This window comes from Oncorhynchus masou, chromosome 32 (genome assembly GCF_036934945.1).
Source record: "Oncorhynchus masou masou isolate Uvic2021 chromosome 32, UVic_Omas_1.1, whole genome shotgun sequence".
Lineage (NCBI taxonomy): Eukaryota > Metazoa > Chordata > Actinopteri > Salmoniformes > Salmonidae > Oncorhynchus > Oncorhynchus masou.
The window spans coordinates 32,957,328-32,980,897 of NC_088243.1; the positions used below are offsets into that span (position 1 = coordinate 32,957,328).

The 23,570-nt window shown below is 42.4% G+C and overlaps 1 protein-coding gene across 1 annotated transcript; it reads right to left on the minus strand.

Annotated features, from left to right (window-relative positions):
* Positions 1-107: 107 nt before the first annotated feature.
* On the minus strand, positions 108-22,383 carry LOC135527197 (trypsin-4-like). Its single transcript, XM_064955813.1, has 6 exons — positions 22,311-22,383; positions 21,994-22,189; positions 19,979-20,214; positions 19,759-19,898; positions 19,313-19,472; positions 108-226 (listed from the first exon to the last, which is right to left on the minus strand). Exons 1-6 carry the CDS (start codon positions 22,348-22,350, stop codon positions 108-110), a joined length of 891 nt encoding a protein of 296 aa, XP_064811885.1. The 5' UTR covers positions 22,351-22,383.
* Between the last annotated feature and the right edge of the window lie 1,187 nt (positions 22,384-23,570).

Sequence of the window (23,570 nt, forward strand, 5' to 3'; positions counted from 1 at the left end):
CGTTTTTCTCTCTCCAGCCCAGTACCTCTCTCTTTTCTTCAATACATTTTTTTCACTCATTTCTTTCACACACTCTGACTGTCTGTGTTTCTCCCATGCCTGAGATTCTATGTGTTGATGACAGCCAGGGCCCTGCTGGTGACCCACCTGTTGGCATCCTGCCTGGAGTCGTGACCTTTGGCCAGCCATGGTGGCATCCTGCCTGGAGTCCTGCCTGGTGGCCAGCCTGGTGGCCAAAGGAATCGTATGATAGTGTGAGGGTATGCAATGTTCTCACAGCACATACCCTCACACTATCATATAGTGCCTTCGGAAAGTATTCAGACCCCTTGACTTTCTCCACATGTTGTTAGGTGACAGCCTTATTCTAAAATGTATTCATCTACACACAATACCCCATAATCTACACACAACACCCCATAATGACAAAGCAAAAAAGGGTTAGAAGAAATTGATTAAAAATACAAAACTTAAATATTAAATATTTAGTGCTTTATCCGGGAAGCCGGAAATTGGGGCATTGCAGTAGTCTAACCTAGAAGTGACAAAAACATGGATGAATTTTTCTGCATCATTTCTGATCTTTGCAATGTTATGTAGATGGCAAAAAGCTGTCCTTGAAACAGTCTTGATATGTTCGTCAAAAGAGAGATCAGGGTCCAGAGTAACGCCAAGGTCCTTCACAGTTTTATTTGAGATGACTGTACAACCATCAAGATTAATGGTCAGATTCAACGGAAGATCTCATTGTTTCTTGGGACCTAGAACAGGCATCTCTGTTTTGTCTGAGTTTAAAAGTAGAACATTTATGTCTGAAACACAGGCTTCCAGCGAGGGCATTTTTGGGCTTCACCATGTTTCATCGAAATGTACAGCTGTGTGTCATCCGCATAACAGTGAAAGTTAACATTATGTTTTCGAATGACATCCCCAAGAGCTAAAATATATAGTGAAAACAATAGTGGTCCTAAAACAGAACCTTGAGGAACCCCGAAATTTACAGTTGATTTGTCAGAGAACAAACCATCCACAGAGACCAACTGATATCTTTCCAACAGATAAGATCTAAACCAGGCCAGAACTTGTCCATGTAGACCAATTTGGGTTTCCAATCTCTCCAAAAGAATGTGGTGATCGATGGTATCAAAAGCAGCACTAAGGTCTTGGAGCACGGGTATGAGGCTACAAGCTTGGCACACCTGTATTTAGGGAGTTTCTCCCATTTTCCCTGCAGATCCTCTCAAGCTCTGTCAGGTTGGATAGGGAGAGTTGCTGCAAAGCTGTTTTAAGGTCTCCCCAGAGATGTTCGATCGGGTTCAAGTCCGCGCTTTGGCTGGGCCACTCTAGGACATTCAGAGACTTGTCCCGAAGCCACTGCTGCATTGTCTTGTCGGTTGGAAGGTGAACCTTCGCTCCCAGTCTGAGGTTTAGAGCACTCTGGAGTAGGTTTTCATCAAGGATCTCTCAGTACTTTGCTCTGTTCATCTTTGCCTCAATCCTGACTAGTCTCCCAGTCCCTGCCACTGAAAAACATCCCCACATCCTGGTGCTGCCACCACAATGCTTCACCGTAGGGATGGAGCCAGGTTTCCTCCAGATGTGATGCTTGGCATTCCCAGCCAATCTTGGTTTCATCAAATCAAATCAAATTTAATTTGTCACATACACATGGTTAGCAGATGTTAATGCTTGTGTGTTGAGAAATGCTTGTGCTTCTAGTTCCGACAATGCAGTAATAACCAATGAGTAATCTAACCTAACAATTCCACAACTACTACCTTATACACTCAAGTGTAAAGGGATAAAGAATATGTACATAAAGATATATGAATGAGTGATGGTACGGAACGGCATAGGCAAGATGCAGTAGATGGTATAGAGTACAGTATATACATATACATATGAGATGAGTAATGTAGGATATGTAAACATTATATTAAGTGGCATTGTTTAAAGTGGCTAGTGATTCATTTTTACATCAAGACCAGAGAATCTTGTTTCTCATGTTTTGAGAGTCTTTAACTACCTTTTGGCAAACTCCAAGTAGGCTGTCATGCGTCTTTTACTGAGGAGTGGCTTCCGTCTGGCCACACTACCATAAAGGCCTAATTGTTGGAGTGCTGCAGAGATGGTTGTCCTTCTGGAAGGTTCTCCCATCTCCACAGAGGACCTCTGTAGCTCTTTTAGAGTGACCATCGGCTTCTCCCCCGATTTCTCTGTTTGGCTGGGCGGTCAGCTCTAGAAAGAACCTTGGTGGTTCCAAACAGGAGGCCACTGTATTCTTGGGGACATTTAATGCTGCAGACATTTTTTGGTACCCTTCCCCAGATCTGTGACTCGACACAATCCTGTCTTGGAGCGCTACGTACACTTCCTTCGACCTCATGGCTTTGGTTTTTGCTCTGATATGCACTGTCAACTGTGGGACCTTATATAGACAGGTGTGTGCCTTTCCAAATCATGTCCAATCAATTGAATTTACCACAGGTGGACTCCAATGAAGTTGTAGAAACATCTCAAGGATCAGTGGAAACAGGATGCTCCGGAGCTCAATTTCAAGTCTCATAGCTAATGGTCTGAATACTTATGGAAATAAGGTATTTCTGTATTTTGTTTTTAATAAATGTGCTAAAATAAAAACAATAAAAACTTTTTTTGCTTTGTCATTATGGGGTATTGTGTGTAGCTGAGGAAATTGTTTTATTTAATCCATTTTAGAATAAGGCTTTCACGTACCAAAATGTGGAAAAAGTCAAGGGGTCTGAATACTTACAGAAGGCACTGTACGTCACAAACAGAATTATCAACTGAAATGAGCTCTTACAGGACGTTATTATCAACTCTAGCAGTCCCATTGATTTCACGGCTCCCACTGCCTTCAGACATATTCAAAGGGCACCGATGAATGGAGGCTGCACATGAATACGTAGCTTACTCTCCTTGTAAAATGTGTCACAAGTTTGTATCTTTGTATCTGCATACGCACATGGTGATGAATGCTTGACACAACTTAATTTCAGCCAAACCTACACTAACCCTCACATTATGTATTGTATGATTTGACATGGAAATGACTGTTCTGATTCTTCTTGAAGCATTTTATTATCCACGAGTGGAAAAGGATTTAGTGTGCGATATAAGAGGATTTAGAGAGTAATACATACACAAAGATGAATGTATACTCTCAAATACCACTGGTTTTGTAATCAATGCTCTTTCTACACCACACACAATTAAACTACCAATTAAGGCCCATTATGGGCGTTCCACTAGAAACGACCACAAGCAGCACCACAGGCTCATCATTGTGTGTAAACAGATGTCTCCTGTGCTGTTATCCAAAGAAACTCAGACTAATCCACAAACTTTATGAACATAATTACTGATCAAAATTAAAGTAAGAGAGCAGCTTATATTGAGGACAGCAATAAAGTTAGAGTATTTCCAGTAAATGGACTTTAAGAGCTAAGTGTTCGGGAGATATATCCTTCCGAAGGATGGAATTATGGGTACTGTGCTCACTGTAATTGTTGTCCTCAGAGAATGGGGATTTGTTTTTTCTGTTGGGAAGTTGTCATATTGGCCTCGGTGGGTAGGGGGATGCCTATGACCACAAGAGGGTGACAAATAACACAATTTATGAGTAACAATTTGTAATGGGATAAAAACCTGTACAGAGTTGATATCACACAAGGTGAAAAACAATGCCTATCGAGACTCCCTTGTAAAGAGCAATTGTCAATAAATATAAGCATACCATAAATATGACATGTAGTGGGGCTCCATAGAAATAAGCCCCCCAAATCCACTTTTATGTTTCAAACTCATCAAAGCTTAATCACGGATAAATCTGAAGGCTCTGCATTGCTAAAAGGAATAAACAAAATCATAAACACACAAGTTCAATAAGGGTGTACACCGTTGGCGTGGCCAAAAGTGTCATGCGCTTCCACATCTCAGTTCCCATTCTACTTCCCCACAACTTTAATTAGATAGTAGAGTTCTCACCTGGCCACACAATACTCTGTTGTGGATGGCTGCATAGGGACCTGGCCTTGCCAACAGCCCCTGGATATACAGATTTGTGGGGAAAAGTCCTTCCTATCTGTCCCTTGGTCAATGCAGCAAATCAGGCCCAACATCAAACCAACAGACCGCAGCACATACACAAACCAGCTTTCTTCCATCAGATCTTTTGGAGCACTAACAAACCTCTCTACACGTAAAAAACATATGGGTCCTTTTATCTCCAGTTCACACCACCACCAATGATCTAATATCATTGCCAGGGTTACTGCCAGGGTGCTTCTTTGATGTTTAAGTGGCAAATTAGATCTTTCTTTGAGAAGAACGGTATCAATTATTGACTGAGTTTTTCACACGTTGAGGAGGCTCATGACCACTTGTTTAATGTGCAACAAGCAGCTGCCCCTCTGAACTCTTGTCTTTGATGACTACCAAATGTTACCATTCATGTGGCGCAGGACAGGGGGAACAATGACTGACATCCCAGAGTAACTGACCTGGTCTGTTGGACTGTCTCACCTCTCTGAGCACTCCCATGATGTAGGGGTTGTTGGTTCAGTGTGTGCATGTATGAGGTGTTTCCTCTACAGTGGGTTACAACCCAGCCCTTTAGGGAGAGCTCAAGGAGCGCTACGTAAAGCAGTCTGTGTGAATTCATTCTTAACCGCTGATACATGAGGGGAAAGCGCCATCAAAGAATGTGTGAGAGAGAGAGAGAGAGAGAAAGAGAATGAGAGAGAAGGAGAGAGAGAACTGTGTAAACAGGGCATAGAAACCAGATATCCCCCCAATCACAAGGTAATATAGGAAGAGAATGTGTTTAGCAGAGTCCTTTAAAGCCGAAGGCCTCAGAGGGAGAGGCTTGTGTTGGTCATGCGGGTATTCTATACTATGGAGGTGCGTGCTTCATGTTCTAACTAGCGGGGGGCTGGCTAGACTCTCTCCAGGCCAGACTGGGAGTGAATAATAGGCTGGGGTGTTTCCAGACTCACATCCCCTTGTGAGCCCAGTCCAGCTCTTATGATGAAGTTACAGGGAGAGTAAGTGAACTAAAGAGAGAGAGGTGCTCGTCTCCTCTTGCTGCTGGAGGTAATTTCAGATTATATTGCAGCGGAAGCTAAACTGACAGAGGAAGAATTTATAGGATTCAGCTCAGAGATCACAATATTATTGAGCCTTGTTTATAAACATACATTCAGGATGTTTGTGAGTGTAATCGATGTACACGTGTCAGCTTTCTGTGCAGAGCATCAGTGTTCTGAAAACAGGGCCTAAAGCGGGCCCATCTATCTTTTTAACAAGCAATATGTATAGTACATAGTGTGAGGTTGTACGCCACAGTGACCCCCAAAATCTCACTACATCCTGCACAGTGATGGTTGTATGGACTGAATCAGTCGGGTCTGTGTCCTTATCTGGACGAACAAACTGCAGAGTACTATAATGTTGCGGTAGGGGATTTTGCTATAGGACAGTTAAGGTTCCCCCGTCGAGAGTGATACAAGTCGTCTCACTCAAGTTCTTATGTCACCCGGCTAACAGGTGACTCACAGGCCCACCGGACTGACCTGGTTATGTATCCTGACCTTTTTTCGGAGATTAGCCTTGTGTGATGCCGTTAGTCTTGTTTCGGGATCTTGGATAATATTAATTAGACTTAGAGTACCTCTTGTTTTACTTTCACTTTCCCTTTGTATGTTGTTATCTAGACTCACGCAAGCTTTACCTTGGTTACGATTTACAGTCTATGTCCGTCGACTAATACTACTTGAGTATTAATATAGAGGATACCTGTTACAATACAATGATTATTCTGTCCAAACCGTTTTATTGTCTTTAGTGTAGAAACTAGACTTGTTTCCCTAGATTGGGAGTGTCAGAGGTGTTCTCTCACCTAGGGTTTTGGGTCTAGTTTCTACTTTTTATTCAATGTTTGCAATTCACACAGTTGTACACGTTATTACAGTTTATTTTTGGTCCTTAATCTATAACATCAAACATCATCAAAACACTTACTACTATTAATGCCTCATGTATGTATTACAACAAGCGGTTAATTACCTTAGCATAGGCTGACCTGGTTGGTCCCCAAAGAGTATGTTCTTCCACTCACAATTGCTTATCCAATCACTCAGTATCTGTTCCTCCTACTAGAAGTTTGTACTATGATTTACTGATTAGTGAAGAGAACGGTTTGAGATCAAGTCCATTTGTAACACCCCTGATGCTATTTATCTACTCCGTTAGGTGGTGGATATATTCAGCACGAGGAGTGTATTGGGTAGTTGTCTCAGTATGTCTCGTTCAGAGATCAGAAGTCAAGAGATACAATTGTTCTAGAGTATGAAAGTCAGATATGTATCTGTTTCACCTTCATTTGTAGGATCTTTCGTATCTCCACTAATGCTGTATATCTACTCCAGTTAGGGGGTGGATTATGTAGGCAATAGGAGTGTACAAGGTAGTTGTCTCTGTTCGTCTCTTTACAAGATCCAGAAATCAAAAGTTGCAATTGTTCTAGAGTATGAATGTCAGATAGTATCACGAGCTGCCTGTCAGTGATAAGTCAAGTAGCACTATCATGTTTTTCCATTGAAAGCATGCTTCTTATATACTCTTTCTTCAGGACCAAGTCAGCCTTCGCGCTGAGGCACATTCTAATCTTGCGGCTAACTACTCCTGTAAAGGGTCAGTTTGACATGTTGCACTGGCACATCACACCGACACATTTTTAGATGCGACCTCCTGTCACTGTGAAAATGTCACTGTGAAATGCCACTGTGAAACTATCACCAGTGACAGTGCCCAAATTTTGCATCAGGTTAACCCAGTCACATTCTACTGTTGGTTTAGCTTTTTCTTGTTTGGTCGATGACTCGCCCTCTTCCTCATCTGGGGGCGGTACTGGAACGTAAGGTACCTCATCGAACCAGGTTTTTGGCTCCCACTTAAGAGGCAGCGCTAGTGGTGAAGGTGTGGGCGGATCCAGTAAAGGAGGTGTCATCAGAGCCCTTTTTTGTGCTACCGCATCAATACTATTTATCCTGCTGGGGGTGGGGATGTGGAGATGGATACAAATTAGATTATCTCTCTGGCACACACCTCGACAGAAAAGAGCAATCTGCCCTTCCCTCTCTTGTCATGTAGTACACTCCCATGGCTTTCCCCCTGTGGTTAACCGGCTCTTGACTCTCTCCTCCTCTGCTACACCATCCCCATTATAAGACCATCACCACTGCTTACCAAGCCATGGTGCATGATGTCACTTCCTCCCGTTCATGGTGGTTTCGGCTTTGCCAGCGATGGCTGTGACAATTTGTGCCCTTCTGGCAAGCCTGGTTTCTGCCAACCTGGCATCCAGCCACAACAGCCCAGGCATCTATACCCCAACCCCACCCACCACCCTGCCCACTGCAGAAACTACTACAGTCCACAAAGGAACCCAAGTCCCAATGATTTCCGTTTCATAGGGCAGCTTTATACCGTATGTCCGGAATTATGTATGCCCAGGTTCAGTTAATTGCTGTTCCTCCTCCTCTCTCTCCTCCTACCTTTCATCCTACGTCTCCACCTCCTTCCCTATAATTTAGACCAGGACTTTATCGTTGTGTTGCGAGGCGGAGCGGGGCAGGGCAGGCGCTCCGTGGGCCTGTGGCGGGTGATGGATGGCTTCTGGAGAGGAAATGCATCGCTGGCGATGAGAGAATGTGGAAATGTACAGGTGGCACGCGGCCCACTTGGCCCAGCTCACTCTGGGTTCTGTTAAGACAGCCTTTCTTCCTGTGCCGGGGGTGGGTGGACACAGGGCTGGGATCAAACAGTGCAGAGGCAATGAGGGGTGCTGCTGGTGGTGGTGGTGGTGGTGGTGGGGGGGAGGGGGCTTTAAATTGAGTGGACAGTTTTAAATCAGATCAGATTAATCATGCCAGAAACCCCCTCCATTCCATTCCCCTGTGCTGTCCTCTCTTTTTATGGGTATTTCCACCCACTGCCACTGTGGGCTGCTCAGTGCTCAGTTCTCTGCCTGGCAGGGTTATTGAAGTCATTCATGTTTGATTTCTGAAGCTGTTAACTGCTGTGTTTCATTTCCTCCCATGATATGAATCTCATTAATGACATACGCTTTGATCGTCATTAAACACCACCCTACACAACATGCTCCTGTGAGCCTACAGATGATATAGTGAGTGCAGGTGGGATTCAGAAATAATGTTTTCAATATCTAAAGTTGGGGGTTTTCGCTTGCGGCCATTGTTGGTACACAATGCACATCTCTGGGATGGAGAGAGGATGCAGATGCCCCTGTTGTCTTCAGTAGTGTGTGATTATACAGGCTTTCCAGCCATGGCTGTGGCTTCTGGGTTGGAAACCAAACCCCAGAAAGGTGGTCAAACTGGGAGAAACTGCCAGCCTCTCAGTGGGTCAGATACCGGAAGCAGGAGAACAAAGGTGATGATTTGGAGTTTAGAGTCCGATCGTTTCCTTATGTGACGATCTCACTCTGAACACCGTCCCCTTCCACCCACGCCTGGAGAGAGAGTGAGGAATGTAGAGGGAGGGAGGAGTGAGGGAAGTGTGGGGGGGGGGGGGGGGGCAGAGGGAGGGACAGAGAGAAAGAGGGAGAGAATTGAGTCGAGAGGATAAGATGGGAGAGAGAATGCACATCTCACTTTTACAGAGGCCACTGTCCCAAAATGTTGGCATGGCAAAAAATTGAATGGCATGAAATACATTTTTATGAAATGGCTTTAACGTAATTTCAGTTATGAAGAGTTGAGTCACACGAGAATGGGTATCACTATATCTTTATAAGTATGACATACAGTTGGATAAGGGAGGAACTAGAAAGGAAAAGGAATAATTGTGTATTGAGTATTTATCCTCTCTTGTGTATAATCAAGGATCTTGAAAGTACATACAGTATTTTAGGAGTACACGGTGAATTTCAAATTGGATTGTAATATTATTCAATTGAGCTACAACATTTTCAGAACATTAATTCACAGTTTTTTGCCTCCCTCCTTCATTAAACATTCTAGGTTCTACATTTCTAAACATTTAGACAGAAAAAAAGAGACGTCAAAGTACAGTTCTGCAGTAAATAACATTCTTGCATGACAGAAATGTCAGTGTCTGTCAATGATCTAAACCAGACATTGTTTAGGAGATTTTTGACTTTACCGCTGAAATTCAACCATGTTTAAAAACCTACCGTATTTCCAAGATAAATACATAGATATATAATCAATGTAATTTTTGTCTTATTCTACTATGCTGCTCTTTTCCTCCTCTTTTTTTCATTCTTCTTTACAGTTGAATGCAGTTGTTTTATTGGCTCAGCCTTCACTGTTCTGTGGCAGTGGGGCCTTGCCAGTAGTCGTGGTTACTATAAAAACTAATCATTTTAATTTCCTTGTATCTTATTTCATTCATTTACTTTAATCACAGTCTATGGGAGGCACCAATGTTTCCCCATGAGTGGCGTCTGTTAAAGAGAGCAGAAATGGAGAGAGGTCCTTTTGAGTTTGCACCAGGGTGAGACACGCATACTATACTGCATTTAATGACTGCACTGGAGCTCAGGCGATTAGGGCTCATCTCAAAAGATCTCAATACCCTTTTGATGTTCAGATCCTACAAATGAAATAAGGAGGAAGAAAAATAAATCACATCTGGTTTAGAATTTATTTTTATAACGACTGGCTTTCAAAACTGATAGGGGGTGAAAATGGCTTGATCTAAGATGTACCCTCCCTGCGAACTGAGTGAGTGAGAGAGATGAGAGAGGGCATTAAGAAGTGGTGGAGTGGCAAACCAAAGTCATGACTAGTAGTCTTGTAGGATGGCTGAGTGGAGGCAGCAGCAGGCCAGTGAATGATTATGAGCTCTGTCTGGGAAATGAATTATCAACGATTCAGACAGGAAACTAGAACCAGAGCTCAGGACTGCTTTCATGTCTCATTTCATTTTCCAAGAGAAACCTCATTTTTCTTTATTTACTATCTTCATAAAAGCTAACTAACTTCATCAATATTGTGTCCATCGTAGAAGAGTAAAAGCCCATCCATCATCAGATATTTTGGAATGATCTTTAAAGATGTGACAATATTTTGTTGAAATTTTGTTTATATATATTATGTATTGTTGGTGATTGAGGTGAGTGAAAACAACCTTTTCCCCTGTCATGCAGAATGACAGAGAAGCATGTCCTGTTGCTCACACTAATCACCTGAGGGACTAGGAGAGAGGGGGAGAAGTGGACACAAGTGTTTTATGATCTGGTACCACAGTGAACAAAGCAAGTAATCGGCAGACACAGAGGAGCAGGTAGTTTCACTTAACCCCCGTTCAGGATCGACTGCTGCCTTAACTGGTAGCACATGGCCCAGTGTACATTAGAGAGGCCGCTTCGCCTGCTGCCGCCGACTCCACCCTCAGCAGATCCATCTCTCTCAGAGCCGACAGGGGGCCTCCGGCCACACCACCACAGAGACAGAGAAGGGGGGTGGGGGCCGGGCAAATTTTCATACAGCCTAATGGAAGATGACAGGTTGGCCAACCCTAAAACTCACTCTGTTGCCCCAATGCATCATGGTAGAGAGGTGTTACAGAGAAGCCAGGTTAATGTCACTGTGTTATCATCCTACAGTAGCTAATGCTCTCCTCCTGAATGCTCTGTAGACACTCAAGTTACAGCAGCCAGCCAGCCAGCCACACAGCCAGTAACACACAAAGACTTGAGAAAGTCACAACCCTGGTTTGTGTGAGGGGTACCTGTCCTATCAAATGGAGCAGGAAGCATTTACTGAATATCTGTGGGTTGTGGCTTTCGCTTTTTCCCATTAGTGTTTGGTGTTGTTAGCATGCCGATTGGCCTACGGTAAATGCTTGTCGTTGGTCGGCCACTCTGGAAGGCACTGTGGCCACAGAAACCCCTGAGATGTGTGTGTGTGTGTGTGTGTGTGTGTGTGTGTGTGTGTGTGTGTATGCGTAGGGTTAGGATCAGTGGCGGTAATCACCATCCATATAAGGCCAATAGCTGGCCGGCCAGGTTAACTCCTTCTCTGGTCCAGTGTCACCAGTATCGGTTTCCTCCATGTGGTTCCACTTATACCGCCAGGGCTTCAGCTACAATCTGTCTACTGTTGGCTGGGCCACAGACGGGCAGACAGGCCACAGCTGGGATGAGTAGGACCTAGACCAGGGTTGATGGGGCTGCAATAGTCTCACTAAGCGCAAACCAGATGGGATGTCATATCGCTGCAGAATGCTGTGGTAGCCATGCTAGTTAAGTGTGCCTTGAATTCCAAATCAAATAAAAAATAAATTGTATTTTTCACATGCGTCGAATACAACAGGTGTAGACCTTACAGTGAAATGCTTACTTACACGTCCTTAACCAACAATGCAGATTTAAGATAAAATAAGTGTTAAGTAAAAAAATAGATAAGAAAAAAAATGAAGTAATAAATCATTAAAGAGCATCAGTAAAATAACAATAGTGAGCCTGTATACAGGGGGTATTGGTACAAAGTCAATGTGTGGGGGTACCGGTTAGTCGAGGTACTACAGTCCCTGGTTCAAATCTAGGTTGTATCACATCGGGACGGGATTTGGAGTCCCATAGGGCGGTGCACAATTGGTCCAGCATCGTCCTGGTTTGGTCGGGGTAGGCTGTCATTGTAAAAAATAATTTGTTGACTTGCCTAGTTAAATAAAGGATATGTATATATTATTTTTTTAAATACCTTGTCACAACACAACTGATTGGCTCAAACGTATTAAGAAAGACATTCCACAAATGAACTTTTAACAAGGCACACCTGTTAATTGAAATTCATTCCAAGTGACTATCTCATGAAGCTGGTTGAGAGAATGCCAAGTGTGCAAAGCTGTCATTAAGGCAAAGGGTGGCTACTTTGAAGAATATATTTTGATTTGTTTAACACTTTTTTGGTTACTACATGATTCCATATGTGTTATTTCATAGTTTTTATGTATTCACTATTATTAGAAAATGTAGAAAATATTACAAATAAATACAAAAAAACTTGTATTCAAACTTATGACTGGTACTGTAGTAAAACAAAAAAATGCTCCTTTATTATTTTTACCCAAACTCTACCACCACTTCCCTAATTGGAAAAAATTAATTGAAAACAACACTTAATATGTACAATCTCATTGTTAACGACAAGGCAAAATAAAATTCAAATGGGCTCAGGAGAAACAACTCTGAATGAGAGCAAGTCAACATAGCAGCAAATTATATTAAAAAGTTCATAGCTTTCGTAGAGTCACAAATATGCACAGCACATGACTTCTGTTTTCGTCCGTTTGAAACGGAAGGCCCACTCCCTCTGGCCTCCAGGTCCCTCCTGCACCACTTACTGTGGGCCTGTATCACTGTATTCTTATTGATGAGTCCTGAGAGCTATTCTCCAATATAGCAGGAGAAATCTGATCCCTGCACGTCACCCTTCACAGAAATGAAAATACAACAACTAAAAGAATATTGTTTATATCCTGGATCGTTTTCTTTAATGCACAGATTGTTCTTGGCTATAAAGTTATTTTTTAAACATAAAATAAGTGAAATCATATGTATCCATCTCTGTTCACTCTGTGATTGTGTGTCATCCTGTTACCATTCTGTAAACCCCTTAAACCACAAAATTACTACCGATCAATTCCTTGCCTCAGTGGTGTGTATTCATGGATGCCAAGGGAAGCCAGGCTTCCCCAAAAATGGACAACCCCCCCCCCCCCAAAATACATAAATGATTTTATCTGTCCTCTCTCTGTTTTCATAATTTTCCTTCAATTCGCAAGAGGCTGAATGTATCTCACCAGAGAAGGCATCCGAGCGAGTGAAACAGCGCCCCTCTGTCTCTGTATGGTCTCTGAATGTGTAGTCCATCTATCTGATGCTTTCTGGTCCAAAAGAGCTTGACATTGTTGCCACCCGTAGCATTGAATGCAAGGGAAGCCAGCAAAAAAATAACTAAATAATATCCAATCAGCGTTGAGCTAACCTGAGTGAGCTCAACTACGAATGGTCCTGAGGCACCAAAAAAAAGCGTCAATGGAAAGCAGTGTCAAGCAGCGCCAAGGGAAAGCACCAACATTGTTAGGATGAAACAGTCAGAGGTCACCAAGCGCAACATAGCTTCAGCATGTGTAAATCAGCTAGAAAGATGTGTCGGCATCGAGTAATTGTCTCTGGCCCCCTCCCAGCTAGGGGGAGTGATGAGCTCTACAGCAGTCTCACAACTCAATAGCTGGTTGAAAACTGTTTGGCCCTCTTTCTGGGACTCACCCACAAACAGGACCAAGCCTGGACTGCTGAGGAGTGACGGACTCCATCCTAGCTGGAGGGCTCTAAATCCCCTAGATCCACAATGAGATAGGGTGCATGCCAGGCAGCAGGCTGTTAGCCAGACTGCCAGCATAGTGGAGTCTGCCACAAGCAGTCAGTATAGTCAGCTCAGCTATCCCCATTGAGACCGTGTCTGTGTCTCGATCTAGGTTGGGCAAAACTAAACACGGCGGTGTTCGCCTTAGCAATCTCACTGGAATAAAGACCTCCTCCATTCCTGTCATTATTGAAAGAGATTGTGATATCTCACATCTCAAAATAGGGCTACTTAATGTTAGATCCATCACTTCCAATGCAGTTATAGTCAATGAACTAATCACTGATCACAATCTTGATATGATTGGCCTTGATATGATCGGACCTTGTAGTCATGGCAGATAATATTCACATTTTTGATGACTTTAATATTCTCATGGAAAAGTCCACAGACCCACTCCAAAAGGCTTTTCGGAGCCATCATCATTGTCCAACATGTCTCCGGACCAACTCACTGCCACAGTCATACTCTGGACCTAGTTTTGTCCCTTGGAATAAATATTGTGGATCTTAATGTTTTTCCTCATAATCCTGGACTATCAGACCACCATTTTATTACGTTTGCAATCGCAACAAATAATCTGCTCAGAATCCAACCAAGGATCATCAAAAGCTGTTCTATAAATTCTTGGACAACACAAAGATTCCTAGATGCCCTTCCAGACTCCCTCCACCTACCCAAGGACGTCAGAGTACAGTTAACCACCTAACTGAGGAACTCAATATCACCTTGAGCAATACCCTAGATGCAGTCGCACCCCTAAAACCGAAAACATTTGTCACAAGAAACTAGCTACCTGGTATACAGAAAATACTAGAGCTCTGAAGCAGGCTACCAGAAAATTGGAACGGAAATGGCGCTACACCTAACTGGATGTCTTCCGACTAGTTTGGAAAGACAGTACCGTCCAGTATCGAAGAGCCCTCACTGCTGCTCGATCATCCTATTTTTCCAACTTAATTGAGGAAAAGAAGAATGATCCAAAATGTATTTTTGATACTGTCGCAAGACTGACTAAAAAGCAGCATTCCCCAAGAGAGGATGGCTTTCACTTCAGCAGCAATAAATTCATCAACTTCTTTGACGAAAGATCATGATTATTAGAAAGCAAATTACAGACTCCTCTTTAAATCTGCTTAATACTATAGCCCTTGACACATTGCTGACAATAATCATGGCCTCAAAACCTTCAAGCTGCATACTGGACCCAATTCCAACTAAACTATTGAAAGAGCTGCTTCTTGTGCTTGGCCCTCCAATGTATAACATAATAAACTCTGTCCACCAGATGTGTACGAAACTCGCTAAAAGTGGCAGTAATAAAGCCTCTCTTGAAAAAGCCAAAACTTGACCCAGAAAATATAAAAAACTATCGGCCTAATCGAATCTCCCATTCCTCTCAACAATTTTAGAACAAGCTGTTGCACAGCAACTCACTGCCTTCCTGAAGACAAACAATGTACAGTTGAAGTTCGGAAGTTTACATACACCTTAGCCAAATACATTTAAACTCAGTTTTTCGCAATTCCTGACATTTAATCCTAGTAAAAATTCCCTCTTAGGTCAGTTAGGATCACCACTTTGTTTTAAGAATGTTAAATGTCAGAATAATATTTCTTTCATCACATTCCCAGTGGGTCAGAAGTCCCCCTGCAGCAAAGAACCCCCACAGCATGATGCTGCCACCCTCATGCTTCACGGTTGGGATGGTGTTCTTCGTCTTGCAAGCCTCCCCCTTTTTCCTCCAAACATAACGATGGTCTTTGGGGCCATTTTTGTTTCATCAGACCAGAGGACATTATTCCAAAAAGTACGATCTTTGTCCCCATATGCAGTTGGAAAGTGTAGTCTGGCATTTCTATCGCGAATTTGGAGCAATGGCTTCTTCCTTGCTGAGCTGCCTTTCAGGTTATGTTGATATAGGACTTGATTTATTGTGGATATAGATACCTTTGTACCTGTTTCCTCAGGTATCTTCACAAGGTCCTTTGCTGTTGTTCTGGGATAGATTTGCACTTTTCACACCAAGTATGTTCATCTCCAGGAGACAGAACGCATCTCCTTTCTGAGCGGTATGACGGCTGCGTGGTCCCATGATGTTTATACTTGTGTACTATTGTTTGTACAGATGAACGTGGTACCTTCAGGTGTTTGGAAATTGCTTCCAAGGATGAACCAGACCTGTGGAGGTCTACAATTTTTTACGGTCTTAGCTGATTTCTCTGATTTCCCCATGATGTCAAGCAAAGAGGCACTGAGTTTGAAGGTAGGCCTTGAAATACATCCACAGGTACACCTCCAATTGACTCAAATTATGTCAATTAGCCTATCAGAAGCTTCTAAAGCCATGACATCATTTTCTGGAATTTTCTGAGCTGATTAAATGCACAGCCAACTTAGTGTATGTAAACTTCTGAACCACTGGAATTGTGATACCGTGAATTATAAGTGAAATAATCTGTCTGTAAACAATTGTTGGAAAAATTACTTGTGTCATGCACAAAGTAGATGTCCTAACCAACTTGCAACAACTACAGTTTGTTAACAGGAAATTTGTGGAGTGGTTGAAAAAGCAAGTTTTATTGACTCCATCCAAAGCGTTTGTAAACTTCCGACTTAAACTGTACATGAAACGCTTCAGTCTGGTTTTAGACCCCATCAAAACACTGAGACTGCCCTTGTGAAGGTGGTAAATTACCTTTTAATGGTGTCAGACCGAGGCTCTGCATCTGTGCTCGTGCTCCTAGACCTTAGTGCTGCTTTTGATATCATCGATCACCACATTCTTTTGGAGAGATTAGAATCCCAAATTGGTCTACACGGACAAGTTCTGGCCTGGTTTCGATCTTATCAGTCGGAAAGATATCAGTTAGTCTCTGTAGATGGTTTGTCCTCTGACAAATCAACCGTAACTTTCGGTGTTCCTTAAGGCTCCGTTTTAGGACCACTATTTTCACTATATATTTTACCTCTTGGTGATGTCATTCGGAAACATAATGTTAACTTTCACTGCTATGTGGATGACACACAGCTGTACATTTCGATGAAACATGTTGAAGCCCTAAAATTGCCCTCCCTGGAAGCCTGTGTTTCAGACATAAGGAAGTGGATGGCGGCAAATGTTCTACTTTTAAACTTGGACAAAACAGAGATGCAAGTTCTAGGTCCCAAGAAACAATGAGATCTTCTGTTGAATCTGACAATTAATATTGATAGTTGTGCAGTAGTCTCAAAAAAAACTGTGAAGGACCTCAGCATTACTCTGGTCCCTGATCTCTCTTTTGATGAACATATCAAGACTGTTTCAAGGACAGCTTTTTTCTATCTACGTAGCATTGCAAAAAGGCAGGGCTTTCTCCTACAGCGCTCCATTTTTACGCAACGGTCTGCCTATCCATGTGAGAGACGCAGACTCGGTCTCAACCTTTAAGTCTTTATTGAAGACTCATCTCTTCAGTAGGTCCTAGGATTTACTGTAGTCTGGCCCAGGAGTGTGAAGGTGAACGGAAAGGCACTCGAGCAACGAACACCCTTGCTGTCTCTACCTGGCCGGTTCCCTTCTCTCCACTGGGATTCTCTACCTCAAACCCTATTACAGGGGTTGAGTCACTGGCTTACTTGTGCTCTTCCATGCCGTCCTTAGGAGGGGTGCGTCGCTTGAGTGGGTTGGGTCACTGACGTGTTCTTCCTGTCCGGGTTCGGCGCCCCCCCGCTGGTTTTGTGCTGTGGGGGAGATCTTCGTGGGCTATACTCGGCCTTGTCTCTGGATGGTAAGTCGGTGGTTGAAGATGTACCTCTAGTGGTGTGGGGGCTGTGCTTTGGCGAAGTGGGTGGGGTTATATCCTGCCTGTTTGGCCCTGTCTGGGGGTATCGTCGGACAGGGCCACAGTGTCTCTTGACCCCTCCTGTCTCAGCCTCCAGTATTTATGTTGCAATAGTTTATGTGTCGGGGGGGGCTAGGTCAGACTGTTATATCTGGAGTATTTATCCTGTCTTATCCTTATCCTGTGTGAATTTAAGTATGCTCTGTCTTTGTCTCTCTCTCTTTGTCTCTCTCTCTCTCTTTGTCTCTCTCTCTCTCTTTGTCTCTCTCTCTCTCTCTCTCTCTCTTTGTCTCTCTCTCTCTCTCTCTCTCTCTCTCTCTCTCTCTCTCTCTCTCTCTCTCTCTCTCTCTCTCTCTCTCTCTCTCATAGGACCTGAGCCCTAGGACCATAACTCAGGACTACCTGGCCTGATGACTCCTTGCTGTCCCCAGTCCACCTCATCGTGCTGCTGCTCCAGTTTCAACTGTTCTGCCTGCGGATATGGAACTCTGACCTGTTCACCGGACGTGCTACCTGTCCCAGAACTGCTGTTTTCAACTTTCTAGAAACAGCGGGAGCGGTAAAGATACTCTGAGTGATCGGCTATGAAAAGCCAACTGACATTTACTCCTGAGGTGCTGACCTGTTGCACCCTCTACAACCACTGTGATTATTATTATTTGACCCTGCTGATCTTCTATGAATATTTGAACATCTTGGCCATGTTCTGTTATAATCTCCCCCTGGCACAGCCAGAAGAGGACTGGCCACCCCTCCTAGCCTGGTTCCTTTCTAAGTTTCTTCCTAGGTTCCGGCCTTTCCAGGGTGTTTTTCCTAGCCACCGTGCTTCTACACCTGCATTGCTTGTTTTAGGCTGGTTTTCTGTACAACACTTTGTGACATCAGCTGATGTAATAAGGGCTTTATATAGACATTTGATTGATTTTGCATTACTCCAATCATATCACATCGAGAGCCAAACGTCACTGACATAAATTGGTTGTGTTGTTGTCCTCTGGTGGCTAGCTAGCTAAAATGATCCCTTTCCTAAATTGGCCCTGGTGGAGATAGGGATTTGGACGAGTGGTTTTAATTAATCCTCCATGCTAGCCAATGATTATAATGGCAATTCTGATCCAACCACAAATTCATACAATGTGCCCCTGGCCTGATAGAACGGGATTTCAATACATAGCTAGATGTAGAGATTTAATGTTAACTTGCTATAGTTGCCCATGAAAGGAAGTTAGGCTAGCGCGCAAGATTTTTTGTCAAGTAGCCTAGGACAGCAAAACATGAACGTGTGTACTGTATGTCAGAGTGATAGATCGTTTCTTCTACATGAAAGAGAGGACGATGGCATTGGAGTTTCTCTACAGGTAGGGTGAGTCAACATGGTTTTTCTACTTGCACAAACGCCACACACCCACAGAAATCCGAATCAAGCATTAACAGACACATCATATTTGGCTTACGTTGATTGTAATAAATAGTTTTTGGTATCTTTTAGTTGTCACTGTATTAAACTAAGCATAGATGATTTGATGTTGTTGAAGTTGAAATGGTGCTGGAACAGTGGAGGCAGCTCCTGTTTTCTTTGCTACTTGTAGTAACTCTCCGTGGTTCTAAATCAATAGTTGTTTAGTGAAAATGTTGTAAACATTAACTTGCTTGACCATTCTGTAGGTCATGTAAGCATTTGTTACATGCAATATGCATTGTGGACTTCCCCAGACAGAGGTTGCTCTCCGGTTTTGTGATGAAACAAAGGTGTGGTTGAATTTACTATGCCACTGTGTATTCTCATTGTCTGGGATTTAGGCCTATATAGCATGGTCAGAAGGCATATGAACTAACAGGTTATAGAGCAAACACAATTATCACAACACATAGGTTGTAATATGAATATTTTTTAACCCACGCACCGCTACTGGCTTTCAGCCAAAACACTACAATCCTGCTAGACTTTGTACATACAAAGAGGCAAAGAATATTCCAGGATTCACTCAAGGAGATCTGGAGATCTGAGAACACCTTTTATTTGGAGTACATCATTTGTTTACTCACTATTCAATGAATTATCTTTATTGATTTCTTCCATTATCCATCCTCGGTACTTGCAAACATCCATGAAGGTGATTGGAACTTTACACTCTGTTTTACTAGCCCGTGAGGTCACACCATACAGGAGGCCATCTTTGTTCATCAGACTTCCTCCAGAGTCCCCCTGTGTGAGGTACAGAAGAATAAACACAAATATTATCTATTTAATGCGATGGGCCTACATTAAGAAGTACAACAAATCGTTTGTATGCCAACAGCCCTAATCACATTATTCAGTAGTCAACTCTTCATTTGATAAAGTAATGATAAAAGATTATGAAGGTTGTTCGATTGACTTTTACTGTAAATAAAATTTGATAAGTTAGCCACCCACCACTGTTATTTTCGGGGCAGAAATGATATGTAACTAGGCAGGGAATTGTAAGCATGTGAATTGAAATCATTCTTACATGGCAGGCGTCCATCTTCCCTGGAGCTGCTGCGCAGAATCGCATTTGAATTTTGTATTGAGCATCTTCTGTGGGGTAACACTCAGTGACTTGGAGGTCTCCTGATTTTGAACACTGTAGTTTCTCTGGCTTTCTACCACCTGTGGAGTTAGATTAGAGAAAATGATATAAATCCTGCAAGTAGGTTCTTGTGCATCACTCAACTCTGTGTGTTATTCACCTTCTGTGTAACTCCAGCCTGCAATTCTCACATTCTCCTTCAACTCAGGTGTCTGGCATGTAGAGGGAGGAAGCTGAATAGTAGTGAACTGAGGGTATGCCTTAGGCAGCTTCAGCAGCATGATGTCATGACTGACTTGTCTTTCTATATAACGGCGTATGTTTTCTTCAGGAATCTGGACCTCTTCTGGTTTAGGTGTTCCACCTGGATGTGCACCCAGTATCGCTGTTATTGTACTAAAGGGAAGACGTATAAAGAGACAGTTTGTGTATCACTGCTACCTTGGGTTATAAAAGATCAGTTAGAGTTTCTCAATCATGTACAAGCATTTTTTGGAACAATGTTGCCCATTTTCAAAACAGTCACAGAACTCTGTAGCCTTTTGCAAAACAGTAAATGCATATGTAGTTGCCTTCTCAAAAAGCAAATACATCATCAAAACTATACTGCCAAAATGGCAAATACATTCTTCCAAAGAACATGACTGCGTGCAAAAAGATTATCACAACCATATATACCTTTTGCCTCAAGTTGCCTCACATTTAATCAATAGATTTTATTTGCAGTCACGAAATCATGATGGTCAAAATACTATTAAATGATGCATAATTATGGGCAAATACTCACCTTTTATGCATTTTTTACCAAACAATTTCATACAAATCAAATTATATATCCTTCCTGAATCAAAATAACATGTAAAATAAGTACATTTTTTTGCAGCATTCATTCATTGGTATGATCACAATCCAATGTATTCAATACGTAGGCTGTTCTGCTGACAGGTTTGTAGACTTTCCACCACCAAGCAGAAAGCCAATCCCCAGTAGAAAGAAGGACAGGTGAGTACAGTGGAGAACTGCTGATATGAATGGATAGGCCTCAGCCAACACCAAAGCAAAGCTCGTAATGGAAGGTCACAATGTCGAAGATGATGAGTTACAGTTTTTCTCAATGGCGTACAAGCATTTCTTGGAACAATGTTGATTTTCAAAACCATGTTCTAAAGACACAGAAATTTTAAAAATGTTGGTGCTTTCTCAAAACATAAATATATTCATCAAAAGATGCAGCATTATAGGATATTAGAAATTACTCTGCTTTTAAGCTTATTTCACCAAACAATTGAACACACATCAAAACAAATATAATTCCTGATCAAAAAGAAAATGGAAAAGAAGGCACATTGTGCGCAGGATTCATTCATCAGTATCATCACAATCAAATTCCGTTACATGTATTCAGTACAAAGTCTGTTCGTAGGTTTGAAGACTTTCCATCTGCAAGCTGAAACCACAATCCAATATAGAAATAAGGAAAGGTGAATACACTGGAAGAACACATCTGATATGAATGTAGATCTCAATCCACACTAAAACAAAGCTCTGTAATGGATGCTCACAATGTTGGAGAGGATGACATAGGAGCTCCCAAAGTTACTTAGAAGTAGAGGTAACCCAAATTCATTCTCTGCATGTGCACAATATTGTAGAAAATCGTAATACTTTGATAGTCCTCTTTACCTAGATCGTTCCCTATATTGTACCTGATGTCACACTGATAGAGCCATTTAAAATGTTGTGCTCCAGTATTTACTGATCGTCGGAAACAGTGAACACATCTGTAACCATTTCTCTTCTGATGAAAACAATGTGTTCTGGGAACAAAACACCTTACAGTGAATTTTCTACTCATTTATGACATTTTTTTAAGGAGTCTGAGGTATTCAATCAAGGTACAACTGCAATAAATGATCAGATGTTCTGCAAATGTATTTACGCTTTTAATTATTGTCGTACTGAAATAGGGACGTTCCAAAAAACGCTTTTAAGCGATTGAGAGAAACAAATGAATTAAGGAATCCATAAACAGCTTGTAAGGTAATCAGCAGAATACCAAATCAAAACTAGTTGCCATACAAACAAATGACATAAAAATGACATAATTAACCCATATCACCCTGTGCCAATATAAAACATTCATCTTCCTATAAATAAAGTTTAGCCATCACCTACCTCCCATAGCTAGTGCAGTGTTCAGCTGTAAGGACCCATTTCTCGTGAATAAGAGAGCCACCACATTCTTGTGACTCCATTTTTTTTAAAGCTTCTATCAATCTAGTGGCCTTGAGTTTCACATAGTGCTGAGCATAATTGTCATTGCAAGGTTCCCCTTCAAGGATTCTCTTGTGAGAAACACCCGAGGTAAGGCCTGGGAGAGAAGAAGAGAATGGAAGGAGGGGTAAAGAATGTGCAGTATGTGGTGGAAAGGCAAAGGTTCTTTGACATACAACTACAATAACGCAAAACATTTCAAATAAGTAAATCCTTACCATCCAAGAGTAAAATGAACAGAGAAACGCAACCTCTCATAATGACTTGACGTCCTGATGGCACTCTTCTTCCTTTTTGCTCTTGTCATTCCTTGACACCTCAACAGTTATTCAAAACATATCTCATCTTCAAATCACACACTGACCAATGAGCTTTAAGTATTTTAATCAATTCAACTCTATTGGCTGCTTATTTTGTGTAAGTAGATCAGGTCCTTTGAAATCTGATGTAAGTAAGTATATTTGCATTATATTTGAGTACAACTTCGGATATGAAGTTATGTCCTTTTCCGTATGAGTATGGGTTGAGTGGCTCAAAAGGATCCCAAGGCATGAATATAATGTAGTGAATCATTGCAGATAGAAATATTTCTTGATGTAATTGGAAAATTGTAGCCTACAGCAACTTCAACTTAAATTCTGATTAAAAACTGTAAGCACTTTACATTGCCACACTGAATAAAGTGGTAATAACATGGTAATAATATGGTAAGAAGTTATAGTTACTCCCATGAGGACATTACTTTTGCCCAGATACACCTTCATGTCTGTAATTATAGTATTATTTTGTCAGTGTAATGCGAGGATGAAAATGAGATCCCTATTACCATTACTGCTCTCCAGTGGGGTGGCAGCTGTTACCATTACTGTTCTCCAGTGGGGTGGCAGCTGTTACCATTAATGTTCTCCAGTGGGGTGGCAGCTGTTACCATTACTGTTCTCCAGTGGCATGGCGGCTGGCTTTTACCATTACTGTTCTCCAGTGGGGTGGCAACTGTTACCATTACTGTTCTCCAGTGGCATGGCAGCTGGCTGTTACCATTACTGTTCTCCAGTGGCATGGCAGCTGTTAACATTACTGTTCTCCAGTGGCGTGGCAGCTGTTACCATTACTGTTCTCCAGTGGTGTGTCAGCTGTTACCATTACTGTTCTCCAGTGGTGTGGCGGCTGGCTATTACCATTACTGTTCTCCAGTGGCGTGGCGGCTGGCTGTTACCATTACTGTTCTCCAGTGGCATGGCAGCTGTTAACATTACTGTTCTCCAGTGGCGTAGCGGCTGGCTGTTGCCATTACTGTTCTCCAGTGGCGTGGCAGCTGTTACCATTACTGTTCTCCAGTGGCGATGCGGCTGTTACCATTACTGTTCTCCAGTGGCGTGGCGGCTGGCTGTTACCATTACTGTTCTCCAGTGGCGTGGCGGCTGTTACCATTACTGTTCTCCAGTGGCGTGGCGGCTGGCTGTTACCATTACTGTTCT